Source organism: Anguilla rostrata, chromosome 3, assembly GCF_018555375.3.
Source record: "Anguilla rostrata isolate EN2019 chromosome 3, ASM1855537v3, whole genome shotgun sequence".
Classification (NCBI taxonomy): Eukaryota; Metazoa; Chordata; class Actinopteri; order Anguilliformes; family Anguillidae; genus Anguilla; species Anguilla rostrata.
In genome coordinates, this window is record NC_057935.1 from 31,429,391 (window position 1) to 31,441,256 (window position 11,866).

Below are 11,866 nucleotides of genomic sequence, written 5' to 3' on the forward strand. Positions count from 1 at the left end.
AGCATAGGACTATAGTGTTACAACACTAAAATGCATATTTAAATGTATTATTTAATGTAACCAGTAATAGGAGAAAAGTAATTGTTTATTTGAAAGTGTTATGGAAAATGACACAGAAAAGACTGGGAATCGCAAATAAAATGGCATGTGATGAGAAAAAGACCAAGTAAAAATGCATGCAAAAAAAATGTGAAAAGACAAATAAAAATCATGAACAAAATGGCAAGAGATTAGAAAACACCAAGTGAAAATCTATGGAAATGGAAACATGTGAAAAGGAAAATCACAAAGAAAAAAGACAAGAGATCACAAAAAGATTAAGTAAATTTATTTAATTGTAATATAAATAAAGAGAAAAATACAGAGTAAAATCATAAGTAAAATGGCAAGGGCACAAAAACACAAAGAGAAAATAAATGTAAATGTAATATACAAAATAACGCACATGGGCCATCCAATTATTGGTCATCCCCTGTATGCCCCTCTCCACAGAATGAGATGGTATTTTTAGCGGTAGCTGGCTGGGCGGGGAGGCACACGCTTTTTACAATGAGTTATGAAATAATACCATATAAGGTGGGGCACTGGAAATATTTGAATTGGGAAGTACTTTGTGAGAAAGAAATAACAGAATATATACAGTTCCATGGCTTCAAGTAAGGAAATATATACAGTGGTCTATATAATAGCTTTAATTTGTGTGAAAGAACTGGAAAGCATAGTGAGTGCTCAATTGGTATAGAGTTTGTGAAATAAATGTGAAAATATACAGTGAGTGCTGCATTGCTACACTTTAAGTGACTGCTGCACAGCCTACCTGTTGCAAAGTGTGCACTGTTTGTTTCAACATCTTATTTTACGGGGCTTTGTGGAAAAATATTCCAATGCACTATCATATGGGAAGGCGTCAGGATGGGGTCCATTTATGGAGATGCTGAATTAGGCAGCCAGGTGTTGTTCCTTGAAGCTGGTTTCGGAGGTCTGTGTTCACCTGAGGATAAAGGAAAGAAAAAAGGAAAACCAGAAAGTGCAGTAATATAAAAAGAATGTGTAATTATTCGTTGTGCTTTTCAAAGTGATGCTCTTACCCTGTTCATCGTCAAGAAATCATGTTCATACTGGAAATGGGGTCAAGTAGTGCAATGTATTTACAGAATATAGTGTTGTTTGCCCAGAGATGGTATTTGTTGATATAATTGTAGTGCATATTGGTTTTCTATTTTCAAAGTGTATCCCAAAATGTCTTCATGATTAGAAGAAATTTTTGGATAGCGCTTTCGATATTGCTTGTGTTGAAAGTGCTGTGACTGAAACAGGGATAGGTGTAGTCACTTGCCACATCTGTCCAAAATGTAAACAAGTCAGGCAGTTTTCACGGGAGGGGAACATTTTACAGCCTGCTAACCTTGACAAGCCAGCTGTATTGTAATGTTAAGTTATATCTATCCTTACTAGCTAGGGTCATTACCTGCTTGCTAATAACTTATTTGAAGAGTTGAGTCTTGGAGATTGACAGTGTTTTGTTAAGAACATAGGTAGAGGAACGTATGAGAGTTAAGTTGAATGCATCAGGGAAAAATGTGTGCAGAGGTGTTAATGAGACTAACCATTTGTGAACTCTGGATTGATTGTATTCAGGAATTTGGCCAGCTGTGTTGTCTGTGGGGAAAAGCCAACAACAAATCTTCCTCCTGTGCATGATCACGTTTTGATTGTGCGCGGAGAGGAGGGCCTATTCACAGATGGACTGGGACAAATAAATCAATGTTTCGGAAAGAGTTCATTGTTTGCTTCAGTTAGCTAATGGATTCAGAATTCAGATACAGAATTCTGTACTGTGATGCAAAGGTTGCCAAACACATTTCAGGAAATGCTTCTGTTTTTGGTCTTCCTTTGTATTTGTCTGTGATGCTGTTCATCCATATGCTGTCATTTTCAGTGTTGAGTCTTTTCTGAAGAAGATGAAGAGGAAGACTCATTTTGATGGGATGTTGACCAGTTGGAATGAACTGAACCTTTCTTGATCCCTCTTTGAGTCTCATATTGGTTAGTCGGTATATACTCACTTGTGCAGATACTTCTCGGTTATGAAGATAAACACTGCCAAGTTTCCGCAAGGCAAGTTTAGCATCAATGTTATTTGAGGCCTCTTTTTGGGCTTGTTGTAGCAATAATCCCATTTCTCTCTCTAGCTTAGATATGTAAGATATTATACACACAATGCCAGAGTAGACGTCAACAACATACTGAATATCCATATTTGCATTCCAGCATCGGAGAAGTTGTGTGTTATACTGATTAACCCAAACATCAGATGGTTTTCTCTGTAAAACAACATAAGTTTTTTTTGTCATGCGTATGTATGCAGGTTAAAACAGCTCCTGGGATATACCAATAGATGAAAAGAGGGAATCTGCAGAGTCAAAAGATATGTCAGTGTTCATGACTACTTGCCATACTCTCTCCATAATCTGTCCTGCAAGTTCCATTGAAAGCCTTGGATGATTGGTTTGTTGTTGAGGTTGTTTTTGGCTAGGCTCACTATTGTGGTGCATTTCTTCTTCAGAAATTTTATTCCTTGTGATGAAAGTGTTTTTTGATGGTGGCCGCGGGAAGTTAAAGCGACAGACAGTTTTGTTTTTTCTGCAGCTCTTTGAATGCCTTTTGCTGTGCTGTTGCACAGTAGAGACAATGTCGTGCATTTCCTTATCATCAAGAGGTGGCATTTCACATATTGATCAATAAATGCTACAACATCAGCATCATCAGATTTATCAACTTGAGGTGCATTTTCAACCCAGAATAGACAATGAGTATGAGGTGAACCTCGTTGAAATTCCACTCTGTAGAAGTAGTCAACAATTTTTCCAATTGGTTGAGCTGGTGACATGATGACATCTTTAAGGAAACAATGAAAGCGATAATCAAACATTCTGGCAGCTGTTACGGGATTCTTTCTCAAGAGATCACATCTCTCTGACCAGTCCAGATCATCAGCATTTATATGTTTGCCTTCTAGCCGGAGGAAAATTTGCAATGTCTCTTTCCATCGCATGTCAGCTGAAGAAAAGGAACAAAACCAGGTTGGGATTCCAAGATGTCTAACCATAGCAAAAAGATCTTTTTGAACACTTTGCCAGAAAGCAAGTGTGCCTCTGATAGGTTTCATGAATTTGTATCCCTCGTCAAAATGGAGAATGCTGGGTGAATCTTCGTTCATTAGCATGTCTGATGTAATTTTTCTGCCAGAGTCATATCCTTTTCTTAGTGCAATAGATACATTTGAGACCACTTGGTTAATCTCAGATAAATATTGTGCATAAAAAATGTAGTCCAGGTTTTTTGCAAATCTTCCATCTGCATTGAGTATCCGGTTATTGAAATATCTACATATGGTTAACTTTTCTTCTCTGGTATCATTAAAAGTACCGGTTCCTTTGGGGAAAAGAACAGGGAAGCATTTTGCTTCATTGCCTTCATTGGTTAATAATCTGACTGGGTTGTTGTCTTGTGCTGGGGCCAGAGACAAAATTCCATCAAAGTGCTGATCCATCACCTCTTGGACAATATCAACAGGTTGTAAACCTGTATCATAGTCCAATGTATCATTGAACATTCCATGTTGCTGTGTATCATGTATTGATTCATCAATGTGTTCATCATCTGGTGTTGTTTCAGTGGATGCTTCATCATTAGTGTTTTCTGGATTAATCTCAACACAGGTTTCATTGTCAAAAGACAGAGGGTTGTTGGGTTGTTGAATTTTGTTCAGTGGATTAATCCATTCGTTGTTGAAAGTAATATCTTTATACCATGGGTTATGTTGTTTCAAGTACGAGAAAGCTTTATGAATAGCAGCAGTGTTTACATATTGATATTCATAGTGGCCTTTGTATGTTAACTTTCTCTTTAATTTCACACGGATCATCAAATCATCATGCTCTGGTCTTGGAAGTACACTTGCAATCTGAGGGACATTAGATGGTACACACGTGACAGGTCCATGAACACCATTTTGTCCCCCTTTCGGTAAAGCAAGCATCTTCATAAAAGGAATGTTTATTGCAATCAAATGTTGTTCCAACGAAGTTAAGTTCTTCAGCTGTGGTGGAATGGGATTCAAAACCAAATAAAAACACTTTCCGGAGGCATTCTTCCATCAAGAAGTTTTCTGTGACATGTGTAACAAATCCACAGTGTACTATTAGGATCTGTGCAGGTGCTTTCGCATTTGTGAAGGTATGTTTCAGTAATGCATTTACTGGCCAATGAAGCTGTAGCATTCCCTTTTTTTCCATATGTGTCTTTTTTACATTGTATGACTTGTTGTTTAAACAATTGTCGATGGCATACGGAGCAAACATATTGGGGACCAGTGCTAACCTTGTTTTTGAATTCCTGAACAATGTAGTCCATTTGTTGTGTTTGTTTCTGTGATTCAATCCTTCTGATAATATTACGCTGTTTCAGATTTTCCTTGTGTTGTTGATCAGTAGCATATTTGTGTATACTGTACTGTTTTGTACTTGCACGGTGTTGGTCATGAGTGGCATATTTGTCTATGCTACACTTTTTCTTATTTGCACGATGTTGTTCATCAATGGCATATTTGTGTGCACTGTACTGTTTCACATTAGTTTGGTGTTGGGCATCAGTGGCATATTTGTTTATGCTGCGTTGTTTGGTAGTTTTCTTGTATTTTTCATCTTCACTGTATCTTTTAATTCCGCTTTTATTTTTTGCATCTCTGAATTGTTGGTTTACTTCATATTGTTTGTTTTTTCTGTCAAGCTCACGTCGACTTGAAGAACTGCTTATCTGATGTGACTGTGGACAGTCATTGGATTTCTTGCAGAGTTTAGTGCATAGGTCAGAATTGTGTTGCTTAACGCATGTAACTACTTCATAATGAGATGCGTTGCAGTGTTTTAGGTATATAGCTGTGTCAATTGTCTTTTCATTTGTTGTGGAATACTTGAACCACTTGTTGTGACTGTATGTGAAAACATCAACTCCGAAGAGATCTGCAGCTGCTTGTATTTCCACCTCAGTTGCCCAAGTGTGAACATATTTCATGCGTGATGCTTTTACATAGTTTTCAACAGAAAAATATCCATGTCGGAGAATAGGAGCATACTGTAGTGCGTTTGTTTCCATATGTTTAACCACAGCTAGTCGGATTTTTCTGTGATGACCTTCAGTTGCACTAATGGAAAATGACAAAGCTCTGAAAAAGCAGTTCCCATCACCTACAATAGCCTTTGTCTCACAAGGATCACTCATTGGGACATTCCTTGGAAGTGGTTCTTGTGTATGAACGTATTCAGGGTTGTGGATGATGTTAATTTTTGAACAAAGTGATTTTTTTTGCTGCATAGTGAAAGGAGAGAATGTGAGACATGGGCTTTCCATTTCATTGACAAAAACAACTTCATCTGCACTTGGATTAGGCATTGTTGGGTTGCTCTCAGACATGTTGTAATGTAACTGACATTGTACTGACCTGCTCAAATGTAGCATCAGCCTTTGAAATGGTTTTTGACAGCCTTTGCATACATCTAGGGAAGTCATTATTATGGTATCACTGGTATTATTGGCTTTGTGTAGATTGTGGGATTTAGGACCTATATTTTGAATCTGGAGAAGATCTGTTCTTCTTGTTCCTGTGACTTCTACAGGATTACCCTGCAACTGTCTCTTCCTTGTAACTTTCATCTTTATTGCACTAGCTTCAATTGGAGTGGCCTCTTCTGCTTTCTGACATGGTAGAGGTTGTTGCGCAACATGGTTTTCGCCTACATTGACCTCAGTTTGGTTATGTTTTTGCAGTTTTTGACGGTTGGGATCTTGCCATAGAGGTTGTTGGTCTGCGTGTTTCACAATTACTTCTTGATGCAAAGATTGGAAGTTATAATGTAATTGACATTGTTTTGATCTGCGCAAATGTACCAGCAGCATTTGAAATGGCTTTTGACAGCTGTTGCATACATCTGGCAAAGTTATGGCTATGGTATCGCTGGTATTATTGCCTTCATCAAAATTATGGGATTTTGCAGCATAATTTTGAATCTGCACATTAGTGGTTGTAGGTGCAAGCTTTGTTTTTTTCTGATTTTCTGTGGCCTGTGTATATATGTTTTTTTTTGTTGTGGGAGAATCTGTTTCTGTGTTTTGTAAATCATGTCCAATGAGCTGAAACATTTGTGCTAAAGACCTAGGAGTCATATACGTGCCAGTCTTATACGCATCCACCAAAACAATTGTTTTGTTAATATCAACATGAGAAACAGGAATGAGGCTTTCAAAATGATGGCCATTGTATGCCAACACCAATGGAACATCAGTATCTCTTGCATTTGCTGGATCTATTGCATCTGCAGATATTACATATATTGGACTATGAGGTTGAGCAGTTGTTGTTTTCCAAGGTGTGTTGAAAACAAGGATATCTTTCTTAGTAGTATGAGCACAACTAAGGATAGCCATATCACCAAAATAGTCAAGGTCATATTGGTTAGTTGTTTGCAAAGTTTGCCATGCTTCTCTCCACTGCTGTTCTGTATATATGCTTGGATAGTATGGAGATGCCTTAATTTTCTGTTCACCTATAGTATTCCAGACCTTTCTATAGTGCTCAGGCCTTTCTGGCAAATGTTCTGCAAAACATTGTCTTGCATTTATGTTATCAATAATAGATTCATACAAGCAATTACCATTGGCCTTGTTTGGATTGCCACTTCTAAGTTGGATACCATGCTGCTCTGCTATGCTAATTACCGTCTCAAATATTGAGTTGCCTCCACCAACACCTCCTCTTATGTGGTTCTTGGCCTTTTTTTATGGCAAGTACTGCGGCTGGTCTGCTGTTTATTTCTTTTTGTTTGTTTTCAATATCAGCATGAGCTACTGTCTGTAAGCACACTGTCTTGTTATGGTCTGAATCTCCCCCACTTGTGTCATGCACAACACTTCCTTCATCTGTACCAAACTTCTGTTTCTGTACTAGTTGACTAGCCAACTCCTGTTTCAGTACTCTCTCAGTAGGCAACTCCTGCTTCTGTTCTGTCTGTGTAACACTGGTGTGTATGTGTCCCATCTTTCCCCTCCTTACTACCTTGTCCCTAACATCTTCCTGTTCTACAACTTCTCTGACCCTGTCAACTACAACCAGAGGTCTACGACCCACATGACGTGAACCAGCACCACTTAGCTTTTTGATGTGCAGAGATTTCTTCTCAGCCATAGACTTGGGTGCTGGGTCATGGACAGGCTTGGCGTTCTGGCAGTAGCCCGAAGGGTAACATAGGACGTATGTGTCAAAGATGCGTTCCATCGTACCCCCACTGAGAATTCGCTGTAAAGACAAGTTGATGTTAGGAGTTAGTTACGTTGAATATTTACGGCCTACTTTTTAAATGTCATTGAACAGTTCTACATCAAGTGTATACATCAACACAAACGTACTTGCTGTATGTCAACAAACAGTCCTTTGGCAGCATGCTGACGTATACAATGACGCCGGTCCCGAACCTGCATCCTTACATCTACAAACAAGGACAAATAACATGAGTTAAATGAAATATGGGTCTCCTACATAACAGTAACACATTGGCATGCAAGAATTACCTGAAACAGTAGGCAGCAGGTGTGTCCATTGGTCATGGTCGACATACTTCATTTTAACAGCTGCACAAAAGAACATACAGACGTATGGGTTTAGAAAAAAAAAGAAACAAGCAGAGACATAACATTGTTCAAATATTGGACACCACTAACACTGGACAATTTTATGTAACACACAGAGCAGTTATTACCTGGAAAGGGCCGATAGGATGTTGCTGAGCGCTGAGATGGAGCAACACACTGTGGCTGTGATGAAGTACCATGCTTCTTCTTGTTTTTGTGGAAGCATCTTTTGAGTGTAGGACGCACTCCAAGTGGCACAGGATTGACAGGGACGTGTAGGATGCTGTATGAAGTGTTCCAAATGAAGTCCGCAAGGAGAGGCATACCTTTGTCATCACTTAGGTGTACCAAATCCTGACACCAGAGATGCCTTAAACAAAATGTAATGACAAAAATAAAGTCCCAGACAAACAAGCATAAGAATGTACTATGTACTCCAAGAACAGTGATGTTGTATCCACAACTTCTTGGAACATACCTTTTGGATGGCTGGAAAACATCATTTGTTGAGAAATACCGCACCCCCATCTTCGCTGCAACTCGGTGATATTCCTGCTTTAGCAGAAGCTGGTATTCCAGTGTTGCATGTACATGTCGTATGGGGAAATCCACCACAAACACCTACAAGTAACAAATTGCTATTAGCATTAAAACAAAACCTACTTAATTTCTGTGACTATTACTAGTCCCTTTTTAACATTTTACTGAAGGACAGTATTGCCTTTGTCTGAGTGTTTATGATTTCACACATACCTTGTTTGGCCAGTGTTGCAATGCAACACTGAGGAGAGTCCCAAAGGCCCTGGCAGCCTCATCAATAGTGCGACTTGAGGTCATGTTGTTCCCTGGAGCAAGCAGGCACACTGCATCTGGAGTACGTGGAGTAGCACCAAGATGGGAGATCTCCAAACGCAACGCTGTTGCATCTCCTCCAGGTGTGGCCATAAAACCAAAGGACAGCCGACCCTCTGGCATGTTCACAACTCCATCAGCAAAAGATCTGAGATGTGAATCGCCAACAACAAACACAAACTGCATAAAGAAAACACAAATCAAACATGTTAATAAATACGCGAGTGATGTAACAACCTTGCATGTATCCAATTATGTTGTATGACATACAATATATATATATAACATAGTATTAGATGCTATAGACTACATAAGGAAGTTGTGTATACATCACCTCTTTCGCATTGGCGTGACAATTGTCAGGAAACACAGTCTTGTGCTGATGCCCAGTGATCTCTGACACAGGCCATCGGCGGACTTTATGACGTGAGCCACACCCTGCCATGGCTTAACAGGAATAACTATATTAAATTGATGCCACATAAAAAAAACATAGCATTACTGCTGCTACCTGTTGTTTGCACATCAAAGTCATGCACACATGTGTTTGCCATGAACATGAAGGCCACTTAGTCCTTCCATTCATCTGATAATGTGCATTACAGCTTTTTTGAAAATACAGAGCAAACAACAACTTTCACCACTTAGCGCACATGCCAAATCTGGCCAATCCGTGGCCATTTAGGGGGTACCCTATTTAAAGCTTTGTAACTCCAGATGTGAACACCACAGACACTTGAAAAATGGCTTAAATAAAGGAAGACGTTTGTATAATGTACAAAAATTTGTATCTGAACAGACTTGTATCTGAACAGATTTGCCCTGACAAGAACAACAAACATGATGTAACAGGCCAATATACAGATAGTAACCGTTTTATATAGCCTCACATAACACATGCATTATGTTTTTATGCGAACATTCACTTTGAAGCCTTGACATCCCAGGCGACTGAATGCATTCACATTCCACATACATTTTTGGTCATTTCTATTTGTTCTAATACTGTAGCTTATTCTTCTGCCTAGTTGGCTTTGCAGAGGTTAGGTCAGAATAGTGTTCACTGTGTGAACTGAATTGTGTTCTTCGCTAGAAATAGCTGTACAAAATAAGTATTCTACCTTATTGAACCTGTGATTTGTAGTTGTCCATGACCACGAAATGCACTTTTTGCAGCGTCCGCCAAATAAATGTAATGCAATGTAATATAGCAGAAAACATGCACACGTCATAAAGATGTTGTTGCTGAATTGATTAGTTCGACTCTCATCGTTATTTCCATATAATCGCAAAATGACAAGAATAAATACAATGAAAACTCGGACTTGCGTGAAATTTTTCACTAATATTGCAGTGGTACACCCACCGTTTGCTTTCATCTATTTTACATTCCTTCAAATTTACTGCTAGTGGAGCAGCTAAATACTTATGATATTTTACCCTGACAAAATGTGCGGAAGGCGATTTTTCCCTGTTTGATTTTTCTGTATATCCAAAGTAAATTACGCAGAACTACCACATACCTCACATAAGTGTGTCAAACTTTTTGAGTCAGTTATAAGGGGCTAAGAAACAAAATCCGGATGGAAATATGGCAACCGAATTAAAGCGTTTGCAAGTTTTGCTACATAATATGCTGTCCGACCACGAATGCTTAATATTTTATAAAAACAGACTTGATGCTAAAGCAAGAAAAGAACAGAAGAGCATACATGTTATAATCCTCAATCTTAATTTCTCATCTGTTCCAAGAAGTTGGCAGGCTATAACCAAAAGTAGCCTACTGCGCGACATAACATAAAAGTTTGAATTGAAGTCATTATTCTGAAAATAATAATAACGTGTGTTTTGTAGTTGTCCGTGACCACGAAATGCACTTTTTGCAGCGTCCGCCAAATAAATGTAATGCGATGTAATAAAGCAGAAAACATGCACACGTCATAAAGATGTTGTTGCTGAATTGATTAGTTCGACTGTCATCGTTATTTCCATATAATCGCAAAATGACAAGAATAAATACTATGAAAACTCGGACTTGCGTGAAAAGTTTAACTAATATTGCAGTGGTACACCCACAGTTTGCTTTCATCTATTTTACATTCCTTCAAACCTACTGCTAGCGGAGCAGCTGAATACTTGAGAGCAATAAAATTCTGGCACTTTGCCAAAGAAAAGGGACGATTGAAAGAATTAACCTGTTATTTTACCCTGACAAAAAGTGAGGAAGGCGATTTTTCTGTTTGATTTTACTGTATATCCAAAGTAAATTATGCAGAACTACCACATACCTCACGTAACTGTAACCAAAAGTAACATGAAAGTTTGAATTGAAGTAATTATTATGAAAATAATAAATCACAGCGGCAGATTTTTACTTGACCAATGAGAAATGTTAAGCGCTGCTAGGCCCACAGCCAAAGTTGCTGTACTTTGGAAAGTACTACCCCGAGCAGGGACATTTTTGGGGGTAAAATAATTTAGACCCTGGTCCTGCGGTGGAAATGCACTGAGATCCTAAAAAGGTTCCTAGTTTCTGCAGTAGAAACGGCAGCACTTTGAACCGCGTACTGAAAGGTGGATTACACAGTTGGGCGCAGTATATTTATTCGCCTCCGGGCGGCTGTGTAATGATACGTGTGGACGGCCCTAGCAGCCAAGTTAACGTTGACCGAGTATTTTTATGATCTGAAAGAGTACATTAGCAAACGTGCAAAAGTAGCTGCATAAACAGTTGATTACAGTGAGTTTTAGCACATTCGTTGCAAAACACGAGCAAGCTAGGAAGCTATTCGCCAAACAATGAAAACGAGAAACTTACCCCAGGCCTGGTTTGTCAACCCTGGTCTTCAATGAAAACTGTGGTCGTTTGTTAACGTGTCGATTCCAATTGCCTTACTAAACAAATGTTTTAATATAAATTTGACTACCACTGTTTATTATTTGCTTGTTAATTCAACGATGAGAGATATAATGGTTTCACAAGGAAAACTACCTGAAACGAAGGCGCTTGCTAAGTAGCTACCCAAAAGTGAAATGGCGGGCAGGAAGCCTTTGGGGTTTTATCGACGCTGAGAATGCTGGGATTTTTTTCCAGACGCCACTGACTAGCAAACAAGGAAAATGTAGAATCTGATTGTATGAATAATCTTCTCATCTTAATCATCACACTGTTGTTATTATAAGTGGGTGCTTTTAATGCAAAGTGGTCATCATTGCATGTGAATGCATGAACGCGCCAGATCTCCGCTCCACAGGACAGCTATTCACACGTCTGGCCACTCCGGAGGACAGGCATTCACACGTCTGGGTACTACCGCCCAGTTGCACG

General features: G+C 38.9%; 1 protein-coding gene across 1 annotated transcript; it reads right to left on the reverse strand.

The window, feature by feature from the left end:
• Window positions 1-4,470: 4,470 nt before the first annotated feature.
• Window positions 4,471-11,623, reverse strand: LOC135250628 (uncharacterized). Its single transcript, XM_064327148.1, has 7 exons — window positions 11,357-11,623; window positions 8,873-8,985; window positions 8,440-8,718; window positions 8,165-8,307; window positions 7,815-8,056; window positions 7,465-7,686; window positions 4,471-7,354 (listed from the first exon to the last, which is right to left on the reverse strand). The coding sequence occupies exons 2-6, from the start codon at window positions 8,981-8,983 to the stop codon at window positions 7,571-7,573; spliced, it is 891 nt and encodes a 296-aa protein (XP_064183218.1). The 5' UTR covers window positions 8,984-8,985; window positions 11,357-11,623; the 3' UTR covers window positions 4,471-7,354; window positions 7,465-7,570.
• Between the last annotated feature and the right edge of the window lie 243 nt (window positions 11,624-11,866).

What these genes read in the sequence shown, in the direction of transcription:
- LOC135250628 (XM_064327148.1), bottom strand. Translation starts at nt 8,983, where the DNA reads ATGGCAGGGTGTGGCTCACGTCATAAAGTCCGCCGATGGCCTGTGTCA. An exon ending in GTCACGCCAATGCGAAAGAG is followed by an intron (nt 8,719 to 8,872) that starts GTGATGTATACA and finishes TTCTTTATGCAG; the next exon opens with TTTGTGTTTGTTGTTGGCGA. An exon ending in GTTTTCCAGCCATCCAAAAG is followed by an intron (nt 8,057 to 8,164) that starts GTATGTTCCAAG and finishes ATTTTGTTTAAG; the next exon opens with GCATCTCTGGTGTCAGGATT.